Source organism: Tupaia chinensis, unplaced genomic scaffold, assembly GCF_000334495.1.
Source record: "Tupaia chinensis unplaced genomic scaffold, TupChi_1.0 Scaffold000207_1, whole genome shotgun sequence".
Taxonomy (NCBI): Eukaryota; Metazoa; Chordata; class Mammalia; order Scandentia; family Tupaiidae; genus Tupaia; species Tupaia belangeri.
In genome coordinates, this window is record NW_006159682.1 from 2,340,410 (window position 1) to 2,364,081 (window position 23,672).

The window sequence follows — 23,672 nt, forward strand, 5'->3', positions numbered from 1 at the left end:
GTTCTTTCAAGTTCACTTGAGGCAGAACACAGATTGTTAAAGGAGATGGGCTGGCAAGAAGACAGTGAAAATGATGAAACATGTGCTCCCTTAACTGAGGATGAAATGAGAGAATTCCAAGTTATTAGTGAACAGTTACAGAAGAATGGTCTAAGAAAAAACAGTATTTTGAAAAATGGCCTGATCTATGACTTCAAGTTTGGACCTTGGAAAAACAGCACTTTCAAACCCACAATTGAAAATGATGACACAGAGACAAGTAGCAGTGACACATCAGATGACGACGATGTGTGAAGGATTTCCTAACAGCTTTAGAAATTTTAGTGTGATACATCTCTTATACAGTTTGGGGTGAATTGTAAAAATGAAGAACTATAATTTATGTAGTGAAATACCCCATTAGAAGAAGATTTTTTTTGGGGACTTCAATATAAAGAAAACCAAGAATGTTGTGTTGGGCTGTGTTGAACATTATTTCTTTGTAAATGAATGTTGTAGAAATGAGGACTTTGGTTGATCCAACATTGACTTTCTTCATCACTGCAGCATTTCTCTGACTAGCAATGTGACGATGTAACAAATGAGATTTTCTCATTTAATAATAAAAATATTGTGTAATGTTTTGAAAAATAAAAAAAAGAAAAGAAAGAAATATGTGGCAGTGCAAGGCAGCAAGTCTTCCCTGAGCCCATTCCCTTGAAACCATTCTGTTCTTCTAGGCCTCTAGGCTTGTGAAAGGGGGAGCAGCCTTTAAGATATCTGCACTGCACTCAGGGCCCTTTCCCTGTTGTCTTGATGATTACCTCCTGGCTCCCTTTCTATGTATGCTAATCTCTTTAGTAATAGGTTGGTTGATTATACCTTTACTTTTCTGCTCTGAAAATTTTCTTTCTTTACCCAGAAAGCTATGACTTTTTCATACCTTTCCTCTCCACTAACTTTGAGTTGTTTATTTGTTTTCTCATTTTACAATAAGATGTTGAAAGTAACCACACATTTCCTTCTATATTTTGCTTAGAAATTTCTTTTGCCAGATATTCATCACTCTTACATTTGGTATTCTATGAAGTCTTAGGCAATGGATACAATGCAGTTTAGTTCTTCCCAATGTTGTAACAAGGATGACCTTTTTCTCCTATTTCCAATAGATAATTCTCATTTTTGTCTGAGATCTTATCAAAATGGCTTTTACTGTTCATCTTTATATCAGAATTCTGGAATTCTGATCAGGACTACTAACTCTTAATGTGTTCTAGGCTATTTTTAGCCTGCACCTTCAAATTTTTCCAACACCTACTAGTAACTCAGTTCCAAAGCTGATTCCATATATTCAAAAAAAAATTTTTATAAGCAACAACCCCACTTCAAGATACCAATTTTCTATTTTAATCTGTTCTCTTTTGTTTAGTAACTGAATACTACAGATCAGGTGATTTATAAAGACTCCAAGTTTATTTAGTTCATGGTTTTGGGGGTTTAAGGTCAAAGGGTCACATCTGGTGAGGGTCTTCTTGCTATGAGATTCTCTGTATAGTCCCCAGGTTGTATAAAATATTGCATGTTGAGAGGCAAGAACATATGTCCATGTCCATGTCAATTCTATTTTCTTTCACTCTTATGAAGCCCTTAGGAGTCAATCCTGAGGGTCCTAATTTGATGATCTCTTCTAATCAGCTCCCAAAGGCTCTACTTCTTAATTCCATAGTTAGTTTAAGTTTCTACTCACCTAATATCATCACAACCAATTTTCAATTCAGATTTTGGGGGGACACATATGTGCCATAACATTTCCTATTCTGAGTCCCCTCTTATACTTTATAGAATTGAAAAAATATAGTGTTTTTGTTAAATACAGTTGTAATAGTACTGTTACTAACAATAATGAGGATTATAAGAATATAGTCTCAGAGAGGTTAAATTACTTAACAAAGGTCATACATATCTTAGTGGATTCAATCTCCAATCAATGTGTCTGAAATTCAAATTCTTACTACTAATTCATGCTGCTTTGGTAGAGCTATAATTTGAAAATATGGTTAAGCAGTTGTGACTAAACATTAAAATACAAACAAATTAATAATTAAAAGTTACTATATCATAACAATACAACAACCATAAATGGCAACTATAACTCTGCCACCATGGATTATTTTGTATAAATGTAAATGTCATTTTTAAATGGTTTTATATGCATTTAGAATATGGCCGAGCTATGCCTTCTCTGAGAATAAAACAACATTTATTTCCTTTTGCATTTAAATGATCAACCATTATGTTGAATTAACATTGCAGGATATAGTTTTTTCCATCCCCTTTCTGTCTCTGTGTCAGTATATGCATGTTTAGTGTGTCTTGCTTTCTTTGACTATAATCTCATTATATCATAACTGTTTACTTTAGTAAACTGTAAATGTAAATTTGCTATTTGTTCTTCAGATGAATTTAAAATATAGCACATGTTCTTTGTGCTCTCAACAGATAAGCAAAAAATAATAGTCAATATTCAAGTCATATGTAGCTCCCAAAAGTCCCCTTTCATTTTAGAAATTCAATGAATATTTATAGATTACTGACAGTGTGCCAAGCATTAATGCATATCTGGGATGGACAGAGAAAAAGTATAGATAATAAGACATTAGGCTCTTCCAATGAAAAACAATAATCATTAAATGTGAAAAACATAATTTTAAAAAACAATGGTACTATAATAAAGGTAAAAAAGAGCATGGTGTAAAAATACTGAGGAGCAATGATAATCTTTGCTTGGGAAAGTCAGGAATGACTTCTAAGAGGAAATGGCATTTCATGCAGGTCTACAGGTTGAGTGTATTTCTCCACAAGTAAAAACAGATATTCATGTATGGTATCCAGACATATGAATAACATAATAAATAGTTCAAAAATATTTTTGTGTCATAGAATCAGTATAAATATAACTGTTATAAATTTTAACTGACATAGGAGTGTTGAATTAATAAATTAAATACGGTGAGTGTCTGCATTTGGTGACATAATTTTCTAAAATTGTGATATCTTTGTATAAAATTATGAACAAAGTAACTATATAACCTTTCTTTGATAGACATGTTAGTTGCATTCTTGGAAAAATCAATATTAATTAAAGCCCTGCAAAAAAACTTTGCATTTATGTGTAAACAGAGCTAAGTAATAAGCTGACAATTATAAATAGTATGTTTTTCATATATGAATGTCTCTTGGGTCATGTGTAAATTGAACATCCAGGACTCTCATCTGTTTGGTAGTATATCTAGCATTCCTGGTCACCACCAACCAAATGCTATCCATGCTCTTCTGTAACTATTAAAACAAACAAAAATGCCTCTGCTCACATTGATAACCAATGAATAATTAAAGTAATTATAATACTAACAAAAATTCTTAGAGAAGTTAAGCATGGTGCACATGAACCATTTCCTTCCAAGCAAAGTATCAATGGATAGTGGTTGATGTTGATTAAGATATAGATGTATGAAGATATTGTATATAATAATACCTGAGAAAATAAAACCAGAAATGGTTAGGAGCCATTTCTAGTGAGTGAGAATGAGATCTTAAGAGATGTGAATCATAGATTATTTTTTAATATATATACAGTTGTCCCTTGGTATCCACAGAGGATTGATTCTAAGGACTTCTCAAAGTTACTAAAAACCCACAGATATTAATTTAAGTCCCTTGTATAAAATGGCATAATTCTTACATATAACCTACAGCATAATTTATGTCTTCCTATATACTTTAGAACATCTTTAGGTTACTGGTAATATCTATTACGATACATCGCCTATACACCACTTCATTTTTGTGAATTTGGCATGGTCGTTTGGTGTGGGGCAAATTTGACTGTTTACAGCTCTCTTTTTTTCCAAGTATTTTTAATCCATGATTGGTTGAGTCCATGAATGTAGAACCTATGAATACAGAGATCAGATTGCACTTTTAAAAAATAATTTAAAAAATTTTTGCTATAGGGAATGTGTGCTTACTAGGGATTAAAAGAGAGAGGGAACATGAGAAAGCACCTCCTGGGAACCAGCAGTTAGCGTAATGGCTATGTCGCTGGATTCCCACGTAGTCGACCACGGTTCACGTCCCAGACCCGGTGGCTTAGAACTCACGCCAGGCGCTTGTGCGTGTGTGCCCAAGATCCCGAGAGGAGAATGGAGGAGAAGGGATTGCGGCGTGACCATCCCCCCTGGGGGGTGATTTCTCGCTTTCTGTCTCTATGTCTCTCTCTCTGTCTGTCTGGCGAGCGCATGCGCCCTACAGTGAAAATCTCTCCAAAAATAAAAAAAAGAAAGCACCTCCCCAGGGGGTGTGACCATACCACAATTTTTGATGATTTATCTAAGAAAAAAATCTTTTCATAATCAAAGGTTGCAAAGATTTTACTTGCTATAAATGTTATAGTTTTAGCAATAGATCTATGATCAATTTTAACTTAATTTTTGTGTAGTATATAAGGCTGCTTTATAGATCTGTTGATATAGAGAATTGCAGTAATTGATGTTTAAATGTTGAATCAATATTGCATTGCTAACATAAATTGTACTTGATCATGGTATGTTTTTTGCATATTGATGGATTTGGTTGCTATTTTTTTTTTGAGAGTTTTTTTTTTGCTATAGGGCGTGTGCGCTTGCCAGACAGACAGAGAGAGACAGAGAGACAGAAAGTAAGAAATCACCCCCCAGGGGAGATGGTCACACCGCAATCCCTTCTCCTCCATTCTCCTCTCGGGATCTTGGGCACACACGCACATGCGCCTGGCGTGAGTTCTAAGCCACCGGGTCTGGGACGTGAACCGTGGTCGACTACGTGGGAATCCAGTGACATAGCCATTACGCTAACTGCTGGTTCCCTTGGTTGCTATTTTTTGTGGAAGTTTTTGAGATTATGTTCATAAGGAATACTGGTTTTTAGTTTTTTTCTAGATCCATGAGATTATGGGCTCAAATAGTTCATAATATTCTTTAATTATCCTCTTAATACCTATATGACTTTAGTGATTTCTTTTTTTTAATTCCTGCTATTGCTAACTTGTTAGCTGATTCTGTTGATTACTGAAATAGTAATGTTGAGGGTTCCAACATATTCGTTGATTTGTCTATTTCTCATTTTATTTTTTAATCAGTTTTTTCTTTGTGTATTTTTAAAAATATTAAGGCATTTATTTATTAAAACATTCTCTGTCAAGACTTCATATTAGCTTAAAATTCAGTTCAGTCTTCGCATTTCTCTACTGAGAGCACTACCTCAGCTGTTACATAAAACCCCTTCTCCAGAATCAGTGTGACTAGCATCCACATGGGGAGCCTCATGCTCAGCCTCTATGTTCCTCAGGTGAACTAACTAGATGTTAATATTGCTGTGCTACAAGATAAAAGCTCCTAACTCAGACTTTTTGGAAAAGGAGTGAAAATTCTGCAAAGTGCACTTCAAGAAGAGGTACTTTTTGCTTATGTAAAGAAACCAGTGAGTCCTTTAAGACTAACAAAAGGGAGTATTTTACCATTAAGCACATGATTTGGAGTAAAGATTTCGGATGTGGCTCTGCTGGTTCAGGCTGTTAATACTCTTCTTGTTCCTCCTGTGGGCCCCCTTCATCAGGTATCACAAGCCTTCCTCTGTGGCATAATGTCTACAATCCTCTGTAATACAGGCTCATTTCCCCTGTCGTTCTCCTGGCAAATTAATTCAATGTTCCTCAGTTTTCCAAAGTAGAAATCTCTTTTCAAGTCTTTGTCAGTAAGTTTCAGTCCATTGTTCTGCTGCATCAATTCTACTGCTTCATCATTTCCATTGCCCACACCAGGATTTTTCGTAACACCCCTGGGCCAGCCTTAGGAGTTGCAATGGTTCTCTGTGTTGAACTGGGCCTCTGTGGGGCTGAACTGCTGGAGCTGACGGGTTTCTTTGGTTTATTCAGTACTGGAGCAACAAGGCAGGGAGCCACTGTAGTCTCTTGACCTTCTCTGCTAACTATAGGGTCATAGTCTTTTCTATTATAGTTTGCATCAAAAGACTTCTTGAACCAATGAACAAATTCAAAATTGTCCTGAAACTTGCCTTTTAGTAATTTGTCCACAGGAATTATTTTGTCAACACCCATCCTCTTAATACCTGCCTGTAGTATCGGTGCTGGCAGTGGCATGGTGTTTAAGGGCACTGGACTCCCATGGCTGACTATGGTTTGAGTCCTGGACCTGGTGGCTTGCTTTCTCACTTTCCCTCTCTCCCTCTCAATCTCTGTCCCTTTCTGGTCAAATTAAAGTAAATAGAGTTAAATACAATAATTCTTAAAAAAGAAAAGAAAAGAAAAGAAACCCTGCCTGTAGTATTTTGAAATTCTAGATATATTCCTGTCCTAGCTTTGCTTGTAATTTCACTTTCTTCAAGGCAATGGAGCCAGGGAAAAGCATGTCCATAAACTGACAATAAGCTGCCCCTGAGCACAACTGTTCCATCTTTGTCAGATTCAACCACAGAGATTCATTGATCAAAGCCAACATGTCATGTCGACTTATGTTATCACTGGTGAGGTTGAATATATGTTCACTGCCATTTCTGGCTCTTGGTGGAAAAACGTCCACTGCCCACATCCAGCTTCGGTTTTGTCTTCATTTGGTTCTGTGTATTTTCAAGTTCTATTCTTACATGCATATACCCATACACTTAGGATTATGTCTTTCTGCTGAAGTATATATCCTATCATTATGTGATACTTCTCTTTATTACTGGCTTTAATTCTTTTTCTTGTCTGTATTCTCTAATTTTAATATAACTTCTCTCTTTCCTGATAATTATTTGCATAGCATTTCTTTTCAATCCTTTTGCCTATAAGCTATCCATGTCTTTATACTTGATTTCCTGTAGATAACCATATCATTGTATTTTCCTAATTTATCCAATGTGGCAGTCTTTGTCTATTAAACATATCATTAAATGATCTAAATTAAATGTTAGATTATTTATTTATTTATTTAGTTTAGAGATTTTTGCTATTGGGAGCATGCACTTTGCGAGAGAGAGAGAGAGAGAGAGACAGAAAACGAGAAATCACCCCTCTCCCCAGTGATGGTCATGCCTCACTACCTTTTCCTACATTCTCCTCTTGGAATTTTGGGTATGCATACACATGCACCCAGCCTGAGTTTCAGGCCACTATGTCTGGGACTCGAACCATGGTCAACTATGTGGGAGTCCAGTTACGTAACCGTTAGGCCATCTGCTGCTCTCTAAATATTAGATTGTTTAATGTTATGTTTGAATTTAATTAGAATGTACTAGTTTTTGTTTGTTTGCACTATCTGTTCTTTGTTCCCTTTCTCCCGTTTTTTAAAAAATTTTTTCTTCCTTCTTTTGATTAATTGGTTGTTTCTTTTAATTCTACTTTATCTTCACTATTGAGTTACTTATAATTTTTTTTCCTATAGGGTGCATGCGCTCGTCAGAAAGACAGAGAGAGATGGAGAGACAGAAAGCGAGAAATCAAAATCACCCTCCTAGGGGGGATGGCCACACTGCAATCCCTTCTCTTCCATTCTCTTTTCAGGATCTTGAGCACACATGCACATGCACCCGGCATGAGTTTAAGCTACCGGGTCTGGAAATCAAACCGTGGTAGACTGTATGAGAGTCCAGCAACATAGCCATTATGCCATTGGCTGGTCCTCAATTTATAACTATTTTAAAGTGTTTATCCTAGACTTTTCAATATGCCCTTTTAATTTATTGTAGTTCACCTACTTTTAAGTAGTATATACAACTTTTTATGTAGTTTAAGAAACGTGGAACAATGTATTCCCAATTGCTACCTTCCATCTTTTGTGCTATTGTTGCCATGTATTTTTCCCTTTCATATGGCATAAACACACAATACATTGCTACTATCTTTTTAAAACCTGCATTTGTTTTTTAGAGTGATTAAAAATAAGAACATTTATATTTAATTTCATTTATATAATTTCTGGAGCCTTCAATTCTATGTGTGGATCTTAGTCTTATAGTATAATTTCCCTTCTACATAAAGAACTTTCTTTGATATTTCTTATAATATAGACTTACCAATAATTTATTCTTTTTTTTCCCCACAAAATGCTTTTATTGTGCCTTGATATTTCAAAAGATATTTTCAATGGGTATAAACTTTTAGGTTGACAGTTTTTAAAAAAAGTAATTTAAATATGTTTTTTCCTTATCTTCTGATTTGAAAAGTTTATGATGCAAAATCTTTTTTTTTAATTTTTTAAATGTTTTCCAGAGAATGTCAATGTTTACCAGAGAGACAGAGAGGGAAGGAGAAAGAACACAGGAGTGGGAAAGCAAGAAAGACTCCTCCCCATACCCCATTGGGCCATGGTCATGCTATAATCCTTTCTTCATTTCTCCCTCCTGTTGGGACTTTGGGCATACATGTGTAAATGCCTGGCATGTTTTTCAAGCCACTAGGTCCAAGACTTGAACTGCATGGTAAGTCATTTGGGATCCAGCTGTCTTAACCACCAACCTGTGAGTTGGCCTTCTGATGATAAATCTGCTGAATTTTAAAAATCTCTGTTCCTTTGTATATAATTTTTTTAAAAATATGGAATATCTAGTTTTTAAAAATACATTTATTCAGGGGTAGATGGTGGTATGGTAGTTAAGGTGCTTGACTCCCACATGACAGAACATGGTTTGAGTCCTGGAGGAAGTGGCTTGAAAATCACTCTGAGCATAAGTGCGTGCATTCTTAAAATCCTGAGAGGAGACTGGAGGAAAAGGGACAGTATTGTGGTCATCCCTCAGGGAATAATATTTCACTTTTACTCTCTATTTCTTTTTTAGTCCCTCTGCAGTGAGCACACACACCCTATGGAAAAACCTAAAATTGAAGCAAAACAAAAAACAGTTATTCTACTTTGTGCTTCTTGGTCTGTAGTTGATATTTTTAATTAATTTCAGAAAATTCTCAGGAATTATACTGTCAGATATTTATTTTGTCCCATTATCTCTCAAATTTCTTCAGGAATTTAAATCTTACATATTTTAGACGACTTGAAACTGTTTCAAAGCTCTTGGTTTCTGCTTTCTCTCTCTCTTTTTCCTTTTCTATTTCTCTTTGCGTTTCTGTTCAGCTTATTTCTATTGATCTGGAATTCACTGATTCATTCTTCAGTGTGTCAAGTCTGCTGATGAGTGCATTGAAGACATTTCTCATCTCTGTATGTCCCCACATTTTCGATTGAACAATGGATATTTAGTCTAGAACAGCAGGGAATGATATAAATGCTATTTGTTTGTGGTAATGCATATACCTCTTTCCTGGGTCATTCCTATGGGGGAATTGTGTTAACCTAGTGGTTAAGCTGGATTTGAGTTTCATTGTTTGCCAGTGACTTCAAATTCTTCTGGGGTTACTTTATTCTTGAGAGAAGAGTATCTGGAACCTTCCTAAGGGTATCAGAGGGTCAAGGTTTACCATTGCCCCACTGTTGGCCCCTGATGTATCTCTTGTGAGACAGTTTTCTGCTTCTCCCTCACATATAGGTACCTTCTAAAATGTTGATGCAGAATCTTGGGTTCAGGATTGTTTCCTGCCCCTCCTCTGGGTGTGGGAATTTTTCTTTTATTTTCCTCTTGTGGTACCTCTCTTTTATGCACTGTGATGATAGGCTTTTTTCTTTTGAGAGGATTTTGCTATAGGGCATGTATGTTTGCCAGAAAGACAGAGAGAGACAGAGAGACAGAAAGCGAGAAATCATCCCCCAGGGGGAATGGCTGTGCTGCAATCCTTTCTCCTCCATTCTCCTCTCGGGATCTTGGGCACACACATACACATGCCTGGCGTGAGTTTAAGCCACCAGGTCCAGCACTCGAATTGTGGTTGACTACATGGGAGTCGGCGACATAGCCATTATGACTGCTGGTCCCACTAGACTTTTTATTTCTTTCCTAATGGCATAATCTTGGCTTGCCCTAATATTTCTCCTGAACATCTGGTAGAGGCCCATACACCAAACAAATAATCTGGAAGTTGGTGTGAATCTCCTGTTTATCTATAATTCCCTCTTTAAATTTCCTGTGTATAACTATAACCAATAGTTACATAGTTCTATATTTCCCATACTTGAACTTTCATACTTTAAAAATATGTGTTGGGGTGCCTAGATGGTGGTGTAGTGGTAAAATATGATGCTTTGGAAAGTAATCCCACATGAGAGGTTCCTAGTTCAGGTCTGGAGGCCTTCCTGAGTATGCTGAACATGTGTGTATCTAGAATCTAGGGCTGGCTGAAGGTTGGGAGTAGACTGAGGCATCAAGATCCTTTCAGAGGTTCTCTCTCTCAGGAGAAATAAATAAAATTAAACAAGTTAAATTTTCTTGGTTACTTCTATGGGAATTAACATTTCTCCTTACTGGGCTTTGCCATAGAGGAATCAAAGCTTGCTTATCATCTTTTTGGTGGGACCTGACTTTCCTTTGATATCACATGGTTTGGTTGCCCCGTCACCTCAGCTCACTAATGGGTTTGAGAAAGTTATGAGTCTGTATGTTTTTGGGTTATTTCTTGTTAAGGTGGAAATGAAGTTTTTTTCTGTTTTTCTGTATCTTAGGTAAAAGAGAAACTTTCCAAACTTTTTAAAACTAAAGCTTCTGGAAGGAAATAGTTTCTGGTGGTAGAACACTTAGAAGTCATAATGTTATTTATAGAACTATTGCTTTGTTAAAACTAAAACAATCACACACACACACACACACACACACACACATATATATATATTTGTGACCAATTAAATATATTACCAATTTAATGCACATCGTTGGTTTTCAGTAATGATTTTTTTAAAAATTTAATTCTCATAACATAACTTTGGTAGGTGGGTTTTCTGTTCCCTTTTTATGGATGAGAAAAACTGAGGCTTGAAGGTATGAAGCTGATTACTTTGGATCACAGAAAACTAGTAATAGAGGTGAGATTTGAGCCCATATGTTTCTGATTTCAAAGTGTATCCTTTTTTCACTTTACCATAATGTGTAGTTAAGTTCTTTTTGCCTGTGTAAGCTCTTGATAACTGGATAAAGGGATAAATTAATGTTAAAGAATCTTATTAGGTTCCTATTACTAAGTACACTTTTATTTCTGTTTAAAATTAGTTATTATTATTTTTAATAGGCAGTGACATGGTAAATGATGAGGCCATCGGAGGGAATGTGAGCAAATATCTGGTGCTTCCAACTGGATACTGCGGACAGCCCAAGAAAGGACATCTTATATTTGATGCTTGCTTTGAAAGTGGTAAGTGCATTAAAGGCCTTTTGCATTTGAGCTTGTCTGGTAAGGCTTTTTTCAGAGTTCAATTTCAATGATGTTATTCAACCTGCTTAATATTTCACCATAATGGAACAAGTCGGCAGAGAAAAATTAATTTTGAAGAAATAACTTGAAAATATCAAAGTTTTGTTGCTACAAATGATTAAAAGTATAATTGATGATGATAATAATGAATATTATGTATTGCCTTATATTTTTACAGATTACTTTTCTGGGCACTTTGTATTTTGGAATAAAACTGGTACAGTTTGACTGTATTATAAAATGGTTATTTATTGAACGTGTACTATGTTCCTGGTTCTGTATGGCATACTCATAGAACTTATGGAAAAGACAAGGCTTCTTGATAAAAAAAAAAATAGAGAAACTGATTTAATTGAACATAAACAAAAGACTGAAAGTAATATTGTATCATAATTGACAAATTCTGTGGGCTTTCTAAAAGGGGAGATCAGGACTGTATTGTGTATTCCCATCCAGTGTGGGTTATGTTGCCAGCTAAAATCCAGCAGCTGTTTCTGTAAATAACTGAGAAGCAAAGCAGAGAGGAAGAAACAGAGTTTATTTAGCTGTGTAGGAGCTCAGGGAGTTGCTGAGAGCTAACAAACTCACTACTCACTCCCTGAACAGAAATTTCCAGCATGTTCTATACTGCTATACTTTTTGTTTATCTGTTGTTATCTATTACATAAATTTAGCTAGTTCAGTGTTATTTTCACCCTCATGAATTCCCCCAAATTGTTATGTGCACCTTTTCCTTTCACATGACATTTATGATCCTGTTTCTGTTCTTATGGTGACATTGAATCGTTAACTCAGACTTGAGACATACACTGATAGATTAAGGGAAGCTACAACATATTTTCTGCAAGCTACAATGTTTAACAAAACAATCTAAACATTTGTAAGTAAATATTATGTTAAATGGTAACATTATTGCAAATTTTCTAACACTATTGCAAATTTTTTCTAATATATTGTGTGTTAAGGAAGAGTAGGAAATAGATTTTTAGTGATCAATAGCAGTCTCTGCTACACTATCACTAATCCCCATCTCTTCAACTCATAAGTTTATAGACTAGTTTGTGAAATAAAAGTAAACACATGTAGACCATTTGGTAGCAAAATAAAACCATATTTAGTATCAACTTATATATAATTATATATAGACATTTAGAGTAAGGAAGATATCAATGTGGATTGAAAAGGACAGGGAGGCTTCATTGAAATGGACATTGAGAGACTATTAGATGGCATAGTGGTTGCATCACTGGATTCCCACATAGCCAACTGTGATTGGAGTCCCAGACCTGGTGTCATAAAACTCATGCCGGGTATGTGTGTGTGTGTGTGCCCACGATCCTGGGAGGAAAATGGAGGAGAAGAGATTGCGGTGTGACCATCTCCCTTGGTAGTGATTTCTTACTTTCCCTCTCTCACTGTATTTGTCTCTCTCTCTGGTGAATGCAAGATGTAAGACTATTTCTTTCTTTCCTCTGTTTCTAATGGAAGTCTGTTGTTTCGTGCTGTAAGACAAAAAACCTCTGAAAGAAAAAAAAGAAATGGAAGTTGAAAGATTTGGAGAGTTTTATTTGAAGGTACAAGGAAAAATAGCTAATGTTTTGTTATTGACCCAAGTAGAAATATATCCTTTATTTTAAATTTTAAAATACATTTAATATCTAATTATCTGTCTTTCTGTTTTGAGCAATGTTAATAAAAAAGGACAAAACTCTTTGTGGAAAAGAAAATATTATACAGACTTTTTGTATTAGTAGTTTAAAATATTTTAAAATGGATGTGACTTAAATACTACCCCCCTAACCTACCAATGGATTTATCACCATCAAAGTTGTTTCTAAATCTGATGTTCTGTGATATTTCTCTAGGAAGATTTGAAGCTAACCTAGGTGAGATTTTTCTTTATATATTTGAGATTCAGCAAAGAAATGTTTATTACTGAGAAGAATTAGTAACTCATAAAAGTTAACCCACATTTATACATCCTATTTCAAAGATGTTCATCTCAAAATTATCCTTTGGTTGAGTTTTCTTACTTGCAGAGTATCAATAGTTTTGTAAATGGAGACTATATCCTTTATAGGATATTTACAACCTGGTCGATGACAATTTTATGATCACAGCAAAGCAAAGCAGCTTAAAATACAAGCATGCAGTGAATAGAAAAGAGAGTTAAAATGTACTATTTCTATTTCTTTCATTTTACATTTTTCTTTATTTTTTGAGAGGTTTTGGTCATAGGGCACGTGCGCTCGCCAGACAGACAGAGAGAGACAGAGAGTCAGAAAGCGAGAAATCACCCCCCAGGGGGAATGGCCATGCTGCAATCCCTTCTCCTCCATTCTCCTCTCGGGATCTTGGGCACGCATACACATGCTCAGGGCGTGAGTTTTAAGCCACCAGGTCCGGGACTCGAACTGCAGTCGACTACATGGGAGTCCAGTGACATAGCCATTATGCTAACTGCTGGTCCCCTCATTTTACTTTTTTCTAATTGGCATATAATAATGGTGTATTTATGGTGTACTGTGTGATGTTTTCATATATGTAGATATGTTATATGATGATTAAATCAGTATTTAGCATATCCAAAATCTCAAATATTCATTGCTTCTTTGTTGCAGGATCATTCAGAATCTTCTTTTATAGCTATTTTGAAATATTTGATGCATTGTTATTGATCATAATCACCCTTCTACTTACTAGCCCATCAGAACTTACATCTTGTGATCCTGTACCCATTAACCAACCTCTCCCTATAGTTTTTTACTGCTCTGTGGTCTCAGAATCATCATAGCCTTAGTTTCACGTTTTAGGCAAGAATTTTGGCACTGGATAGTTATTTTTGATTTTCTGTAGTGAAGAGTAAAGCCAGATCACTACTACTACTTTGATAGCCAACTCATTATGGAGATGATGTACAAAATGATTCTCAAATCCCTGCACTATCTTTTGGATTGTTGGATACTCTGAATAGCTTGAACATCTGAAGAATGTGTATTGATAACTGCATTTTCACAGACTTGATCCTATTTTCTTTCTTTCTTTTTTTTTTTTTTTTGAGAGGTTTTTGCTACAAGGAGCGTGTGTTCGCCAGAAAGACAGAGAGAGACAGACAGATAGAAAGCGAGAAATCACCCCCCAGGGGAGATGGCCCACTGCAATCTTTTCGCCTCCATTCTCCTCTCGGGATCTTGGGCACACATGTACATGCGTCCGTCATGAGTTTAAGCCACTGGTTGCGGAACTTGAACCACGGTTGGCTACATGGGAGTTCTGCGACATAGCCATTACACCAACTGCTGGTCCCAGGCTTGATCCTATTTGACTCTACCTTATTTGATAAGTAATGCCATGTTAATTTTATATGTGAAGAAACAGGTTTTCTTTTTAAATTTCTAAAATTTTAATATAAAGCATATATGCTCACCAGAGATACAAAAAGAGAGAAAGAAAGAAAACCCCCCACAAGGTGAATGATCACACTGCAATCCCTTCTCCTCCACTCTCTTTTCAGGGGTTCAGGCATGCATGCATAAATGCCCAGCCTATTTCTCATGCTGCTGAGTTCAGGACTTGAACTATATGGTTGGCATGTGGGATCCAGCTGCCTTAGCCACCATGCCAATAGCTGTCCCAGAAACGGGTTCGACATTTAAATATCTTTCTAAATGTTGTGTAGCTTAATTAAAAAAAAAAGAATATCTAATGGTCACTGTGAGAGGTGATGAGGATACATTTTGAATATTGACTGTTTGGAACAATGTGTGGCTCGAAATAGGACCTTAATATGTGTTTTTTGAATGAATAAATGAATGGATACATTTAAAGACTTTCTAGTACCTGTTTCTTCCCTAAATATACGGGACCACATGATCATTCCATTTGTAAGGAGAACTCAACACATACTACCTACTAGGGCCTGGAAGGAAGTAAAAATAACAACAAGAACAATCATAAATCTGTAATAATTTCTAATATTTATATGACATTTTATGCATTTTTACATGTTTTATGTCTCCTTATAAATCTTGGACAAAAAATAGGACAAGAAATTTTTTCCTGTATGGTCATATGCTCTGTGCCAAATAACTATGTTTTGGTCATTGTCAAACCAACTGCTTATATGATGGCGATCCCATAGGGAGCATATAAGCCAATAGTATAGCCTATTTATATAGGAGGCTATACTGTCTATGTTTGTGTAAATATACTTTATTATGTTCAAATGATGATGAAATCACCTGATGCATTTTTTAAAGAATCATTTATTTAAATTTTACTTATCATTATTAATTTTTAAAAATTTGCTATAGGCGGGAACCAGCAGTTAGAGTAATGGCTATGTCACTGGCCTCCCATGTAGTCAACCGCGGTTCGTGTCCCGGACCCGGTGGCTTAAAACTCACGCTGGGTGCCTATGCGTGCATGCCCAAGATCCCGAGAGGAGAATGGAGGAGAAGGGATTGCGGCGTGACCATCACCCCTGGAGGGTGATTTCTCACTTTCTGTCTCTATGTCTCTCTCTGTCTGTCTGGCGAGTGCACGTGCCCTATAGTGAAAATCTCTCTCTCTCAAATAAAAAGAAAAATTTGCTACAGGGCACATACATTCACCAGAAAGAGAGACATAGAGATAGCAAGTCACCAGGTCCAGGACTCAAACTTCAGTCAACCATGTGGGAGCCCAGCGGCTTAACTACTATGCCACTATGCCACCTGGTGACCCCCTAGAGACATTTCTTTTTAAAAATTAATTAATTAATTTATTTACAGTCATTGTACATAAATACAGTATACAAAATGAGGTTTTCCATCTAGTATACATTGTATATTGACTCAATCAAGGATATTTCCATACATGTTATCATCAATGAATAATTTTCTATTTCTTGTTTCTTATATATTTTGCTTTTTGTCCCCCCACCCCCCTTGATTCCCTACCTTTCACCTTCTGCCAACTCCACCTCCCCTTCTCCTGCACCATCTCTGGTATGTACAGTTGTTTTCCATACCTTTTTTTTTTTCACATTTTATTGATTCACTAAAGATCTTAATTAACTTTAACACTTTCAATAGCAAGCACAGCTGATATATACATAGTTATGAACGCATGTCTGATTTTACGTGTAAACCTCAATGAGTAAAGTGAACATACTATAAAGTAGCGCCTCGCTGGGATATATAGCTTACTGCAGTCATTGAATAGATATTAATATGTATTTCTTAAATGCATTTTTTAATCTCAAAAAAGTTTTAGTTTTAATAGATCAAGATCAAAAAATGTTAAGAGAAATTTGCTTAAAATTTAAAGCCAGGAAAAAGGTTAGGATTCAGTTCAAATAATAAATAGATGAACCTATCAATAGTTCAAGAGAAGACAAAAATCCTTAAATATGGAAATCAAAGCATTTAACTCTGGAACTTCATAGTCATCTCCAGACTTGTCCCTCCCTTAGGCTGGTCATTCTCTCTGTTGTTTCTTGTACTCTTATTTCTGTGTATCCTACTTTAGTTTTCCTGGTATAACACTCCCTTCAGAACTTCTTGGAGAGCTGATCTGGTGTCGGTAAATTCTTTCAGGTTTTGTTTTTCTGAGAATGTTTTTGTCTTTTTTTCCCCCATATGAAAGATAATCTTGCTGGTTATGGTGTTCTTGGTTGAAATTGTTTTTCATTAAACACTTTGAATATATTTTCCCATTCTTTCCTTGCTTGCATTGTTTCTGTGAGAGGTCTGATGTTAGCCTTATGGGATATCCTTTGAAAGTAACTTGACGTTTCTCTCTTGCCAATTTTAGTATCTTGTCTCTGTCTGTGGTTTTGGTCAATCTGGCTATGATGTGCCCTAGGGAAAATCTTCTTGGGTCAATTCTATATGGGGTCCTTTGTATTTCTTGGGTCTGGATAGTTGAGTGCCTCTCTAGGTTTGGAAAGTTTTCTTCCAGTATTTCATGGAATAGATTATCAATGCCCTTATTAGTTTCTTCATCTCCTGGGATACCAATAGTCTGGATGTTTGGGAACTTAGTGGTATCTAGTATTACTCGTACATTATTCTCATTTTTTGGGTTATTTTCTCAGTTTTTTTGTGAAATTTTCTAGGTCAGAGGTTCTATCTTCTACATCTGAGATTTGATCTTCTGCATGATCTAATCTGCTTTTGATATTTTCAATGGAAGCTTTGATTTCCTGTATTACAGTCCTAATCTCTAACAATTTCGTTTTATTTATTTTTATTTATTTTTTTAAATTTTTAATGATGTGTATCTCCTCTTTCAGATCATGCAAGAACTTCTTCACCTCCTGGAACTTGTGACTTCTTTTCTCTATCATCTTCTGGTGTTTGTTGTCTCTATTCTCTTGCATCTCTATTAGCTTTGTAATTATGAATATTTTAAATTATTTATCTGACATTTCCATGAGTTCCCTTGTATTGTTTGTGGAGGAAGAAGAGTTATTCTTTTCCATTAAAGGAGAGATATTTTCTTGGTATATTATATTTCTTGTGCCTCTGCAGTGGTTTCTGATAATTTGGTGGATTATATGTTTTTTCCCCCATTTCTTTTCTTTTTTTTTTTAAATTTAAATCTGGCTCCTGGCTAGACTGGGGAGCAGGAGAGTGAAGTTTGGGCAGAGGATCTTCGGTGGTGGAAATCCCTGAATGAGGCCACTTGGAACTCAAATTTAGATGGCTACTGATGGGCTTATTCTGACTCCTGGCTAGACTGGGGAACAGGAGGATGAAGTCTGGGTAGAGAATCTTCTGTGGTGGAAATCTTAGAACATATCTCTGTTACAGGACAGAGGACTACATTTTAAGAAGGAAATTGAAGAGATTAAGATTCAGTGGAGTTAGATCTAAGATCTAAACCTAAGACCTCAAACTATAAAATTACTGGTGGAAAACCCTGTAGAAACTCTGGGAGATGGTGGGTTAGGCAAAGACTTCATAAACAAGACCCCCAAAGTATAGGCAGTAATTCTCAAAACAGACAAGTGGGATTAGATCCGATTAAGAAGTTTCTGCATAAAGGACACAGTAATTAGTGTGAATTAACAACCATTGGAATGGGAGAAAATTTTTGTAAATGATGCTTCAGATAAGGGACTGATAACCAGAGTACACAGGAAACTCAAGTGGCTTACCTGGAAGAAAATGATTAACCCAATTAAAAATGGGAAATGAGCTGAATAAATAACTCTCTAAGGAAGACATATGAACAGCCAAAAAGCATATGAAAAATGCTCAATAGCCCTCATTAGAAGGGAGATACAAATCAAAACTGCAATGAGCTACCACATAACTCTAGTCAGAATGGCAAAGAGTAAAAAAAAAAAAAAAAGATAATTGCTGTTAGGGATGTGGTGAAAAGGGAACTCTCCTATATTGTTGGTGGGAATGTAAATTGGTCCAGCCATTGTGGATAACGATATGGAGGTTCCTGAAAAACCTTCACATAGAACTACCATATGATCCAGCAATTCCACTCCTGGGTATCTACCTAAAGGACAGGAGAATGCTCAGTTGGAAAAGTGCTTGCACATCTATATTTATTGCATCATTATTTATGATTGCTAAGATATGGAACCAACCCCAATGTCCACAAACAGATGAATGGATTGAAAAAGTGTGACATATATATGCCACGGAATACTATTCAGCCATAAAAAACAACAAGACCCTGGCATTTGGAAAAAAAGTGGAGAAATAATGTAAGATTTGTTGCTGGGTGAAGCTAGTCAGGCTATGAAACACATATATTGTATGTCTCCACTTAACATATACTGATGGTCCACATTTTGTGGTAGAGACTGAATGACTGGAGGACATAAAAGTATTGAAAATTGTTATGGACACTGGGGACAAAGTAGAAAGAGACATCCGTGGGACACAGATATAGTTTATTACTGGTTGATGATGTGTATAGTATTCTCAATGGGGCTGGACTGAGGTGTATATCATACTGAGTAAAGTCTCTTTGTAATCTAAATGATGTATAGTGAATGAATTTATAAATAATAATAATGAAAAGAAAGATTTATTGCAATTATATAAGTTGACTAAGAAGTGGCAGAATCTAGAGTTCAACCCAGGCCTGTTTGACCTTGAAACCTGTGCTTATACATCTTAGTTAGCTCTTGGTTATTCAGGGTAGATCCATTTACTTCCTGGCTTACTCATTACTACTTGAGCATTGTCAAGTTGGAGTATAGCAAATAATCCATCTACTGTAGCAGTTTGTAGGACACTCAGTTGAGACCCTTTATTGTGAGTAGATAGGGATCTCTAGCCACCACTTTGGGGACTTTTGACTCATTCTCTATGTAGGGTTTGGCTACATGATCTGGAAAGGCTTATTGCAGGCATTTATAACTTATCTTCCTCTTCACTGATGGAGACAGAGAATTGGGTTCACCCTGTAATTGACAGAAAAAGAGTAATATTTTTGGATTTGGAGAACTCAGTCATTTAGGAATAATCAGGAAAATGTCATATCTTTGAAGTTGAAAGTTAAGTATGTGTTACTTGTGTACCAAAGGGACTTTTGACTTTGGTATGGATAGTAGTCATGTGCTTAGCAAAAATGTCAAATTATTTTAGTGTGTTTAAATCAAATCAGCATGGCTCTGGGTCTACAGCTCAATGGAATTTGGAAAAAGGCAGTTTCCCACTTTGCTGAGGCTTTCTTTCTCTACGATTATACAAGACTTCAAAAGACATACGTGAGGCTTAGGTAATATATGTAAGGCCTTCTGATATTGAACTGTGTGAGAACCATGAAATCCTTATAATCCAAGCTCATGCAATTCTTTGAACATCAGAAGTGTCACTGTAAGCAGGACATGGTGGTCTTTATTGGTACTTTCCACCAGATTCAGAGACCTAGCATCCAGGGTCATCCTTCTTTAAATGTCCTGCATAGCTATTCTTACAGAAGACTCCTGGGGAGCACTTTTTTTCTCTTACTGCTGAGATCCTTGACTTCTATCTCTTTCCCAATCCATAAGACTATTTCTTTCTTTCTTCTTGCTTCTAATGGAAGTCTTTTGTTTCTGTCAACATAATCCTGGCTAAGATAAGGAGATAATAGAAGATATGGGAAATGTTCAATAAGTTATTAATATACTATAATATACTAGTATACTAATCTGTGGCAAAAGAAGTTTCTCAGCTTGTTTTTAAGCCAAGAAAGCCTAATTATTTTAAAGTAACAAACAATATCTTGGGAGAGTCAAAAAATATTTTTATTAATTAATTAATTTATTTTTCATTTCATTTTCTTTTATACATTCAATCACATTATTATTTGTCTTACAAAATGGATATTTCAACGGGTGAACATTTCTCCCTAATACAGTTGATAAAACTACAAAATATCTTCAAAAGATAATACCACATTTCTTTGGAAAATATTAGGTTGTCGGGAAAGTCATGACATATTTTTCTGACTCCTGGGGAGCACTTTTTTTCTCTTACTGCTGAGATCCTTGACTTCTATCTCTTTCCCAATCCATAAGACTATTTCTTTCTTTCTTCTTGCTTCTAATGGAAGTCTTTTGTTTCTGTCAACATAATCCTGGCTAAGATAAGGAGATAATAGAAGATATGGGAAATGTTCAATAAGTTATTAATATACTATAATATACTAGTATACTAATCTGTGGCAAAAGAAGTTTCTCAGCTTGTTTTTAAGCCAAGAAAGCCTAATTATTTTAAAGTAACAAACAATATCTTGGGAGAGTCAAAAAATATTTTTATTAATTAATTAATTTATTTTTCATTTCATTTTCTTTTATACATTCAATCACATTATTATTTGTCTTACAAAATGGATATTTCAACGGGTGAACATTTCTCCCTAATACAGTTGATAAAACTACAAAATATCTTCAAAAGATAATACCACATTTCTTTGGAAAATATTAGGTTGTCGGGAAAGTCATGACATATTTTTCTATGCAAAAATGCATCATGACTTTTAAGACAACCCAGTATATCATATAGCCATGTCTATTTACAAAGAGGCAAAAAGTGAAATTCTCCCATGTGCCCTGAAAGTGAACAGAGTAGTATGGATCATCTATTACATGCCGAGGTACTATGTAAGGAATATTATATATTTCAGTTCTAAGTATCCTAAGAATCCCATGAAATAAGCAGTATTTTCCCTATATTTCAAGTGAAGAAGCTGACTTTCAAAAGTTAAATAACTGTGGATCCAGCAGTTAGCGTAATGACTATGTCGTTGAATTCCCATGTAGTCGACTGCAGTTCGAGTCCCAGACCCAGTGGCTTAAACTCACACCAGGCACATGTGCGTGCATGCCCAAGATTCCCAGAAGAGGATGGAGGAGAATGGATTGCAGTGTGGCCACCCCTCCTGGGGGGTGATTTCTCGCTTTCTATCTCTATGTCTCTCTCTGTCTTTCTGGTGAGTGCATGCACCATATAGCAGAAACCTCTCAAAAAAAAAAAAAAGTTAAATAACTGTTAGTAAATGACAGACTATGTGTTGGACCTTAATACCTCTGACTCAAAGGCCTGAGCTCCTTCCATCATGTCACACATTACTTTTTCTCTGCAGTTTTGCTGGCCACAGATGACTTGGAATGGAAAATTAAAATTTAGTTTAATAATTATTAATTGGTCCCATATGCATGGGTTTTGATTTTCTCATTCTGTATCATGAAGGAGTTGGGGCTGTGTTTTGGGCATTTGTAGATAATCTCTAAGATTACTTGATATTGATAATTGGTATTAATCTTTTTCCAGCAAATGGATTACTTCATTACTTGTATGATGGTTAATTTTATGTCAACTCAACTGGTCTATAGAATGCCAGACATTTTGTCAAACATTATTTTGGATGTGTCTGTGAGGATATTTCTAGATGAGAGTAATGGTTATTTGAATTAGTAGATAAAGTAAAGTATTGCCCTCACTAATGAGAGTGAGCCTCATCCAGTCAGTGGAGGGCCAGTATAGAACAAAATGCCAACTCTACCATTACTAGGAGGTATTCCTTTCATTTGGAATGTTGGTTTTCTTTTCTCCCTTTGAACTTGAATTGAAACATCAGCCCATTCTGGGTATTGAGCCTGCTGACATTTGACTGGAATTATACTATAGGCTTACTGTGTCTCTAGCTTGTCACCTAAAGATTTTAGGACCTGTCAGTCTCCATAATTGCATGACCCAATTCCTTGAATAAGAGATACACACACAAGCACACCCTACACCCTGCTAGTTCTGTATTGGTTTTCTTTCTCTTTTGAGTCCTGACTAATGCAGGTACAAACAACTCTGAGATTGGTGATTATGAAATTCTCTTTAAAGGAGAAGCTCAGACTCATTTCTTTTGGCCCTATTTTATGAGGATCCTTGATAGAATCTTTACATTGATATTTACACATTCAATCTTGTCATGTGGATATTAAGAATTAGTTATCACCAGGAAGCTAACTGGGCAAATATTTATTTATTTATTTTTCTGAAAATTCTGGCTGCTAATGTGAACTAATGTCATTGCATTTTTGGCAACATTTGGCTTAGCTTACTAAAAAAAGTCATAAAGAATTAAGAACAGGAAGAGTAATTCTTTTTAAAATTTTATATTTTCTTCTGACAGTGCTTCTGCAACCTCAGGCATAGATTAATGAATGGAGTATGCACAAAGTGATATCAGCTCACATATATGACATTACTCAGATGTCTCAAACTCCGGAAAAAAGCATGTGAATGATTTATGGAATTGATATTAATCTCTTTCCAGTAAATGCATTACTTCAGTTACATGGGAAATTGATGTTACTACTCTAATGCCAAATTAATTTCTTTCTTGCTGGATCAGCATTGTAAATGGAATTAGATGTTAACCTTTTATACATCTAAACAGGGTAAAATATGGGAAGCAATTTTATAAGTAAAATTTGGATGCCCGCTGCTGATGGGAGGGTATTTATTTTTCCTTTGAATGTTTTATTTCTGAGATTTGTGGATCCAATGATGTTAGATTATATTTAAAGTATAGCTTAAAATATTTCAGCAGGGCCAGCCCATGGCATGGTGATTAAGGTGGCAGGATCTGACATGTCCAGCTGTGTGGTTTGAGTTTCAGACCTGCTGGCTTGAGAAACACGTTGAGTGCATGTATGCATATTCTTCAAATTCCAAATGGATGGAGAGATAGAAGAGAAGAAATTGCGGCATGACTATTTCCTATGGGAAATGCTTTTTCATTCTCTCTCTTTGTGCAAGTGCATGCACCCTCTGGCAAAATTTAAAAAAATAATTTAGGAATAGAATAATTA

At 35.7% G+C, this 23,672-nt stretch overlaps 1 protein-coding gene and 1 pseudogene across 2 annotated transcripts in view; one reads left to right on the plus strand and one right to left on the minus strand.

The window, feature by feature from the left end:
- Positions 1-5,590: 5,590 nt before the first annotated feature.
- LOC102488497 (microtubule-associated protein RP/EB family member 1-like) lies at positions 5,591-6,586 on the minus strand (annotated as a pseudogene).
- A 4,597-nt stretch (positions 6,587-11,183) lies between these two features.
- AGBL4 (AGBL carboxypeptidase 4) overlaps positions 11,184-23,672 on the plus strand; it is a 1,284,896-nt gene continuing 1,272,407 nt past the window's right edge. For both annotated transcript variants that reach the window (XM_006147266.1, XM_027771347.1), the window contains exon 1: positions 11,184-11,302. In XM_006147266.1, coding sequence (XP_006147328.1) covers positions 11,188-11,302 — 115 coding nt within the window. In that variant the 5' untranslated portion in view covers positions 11,184-11,187. The remainder of the gene's footprint in view (positions 11,303-23,672) is intronic.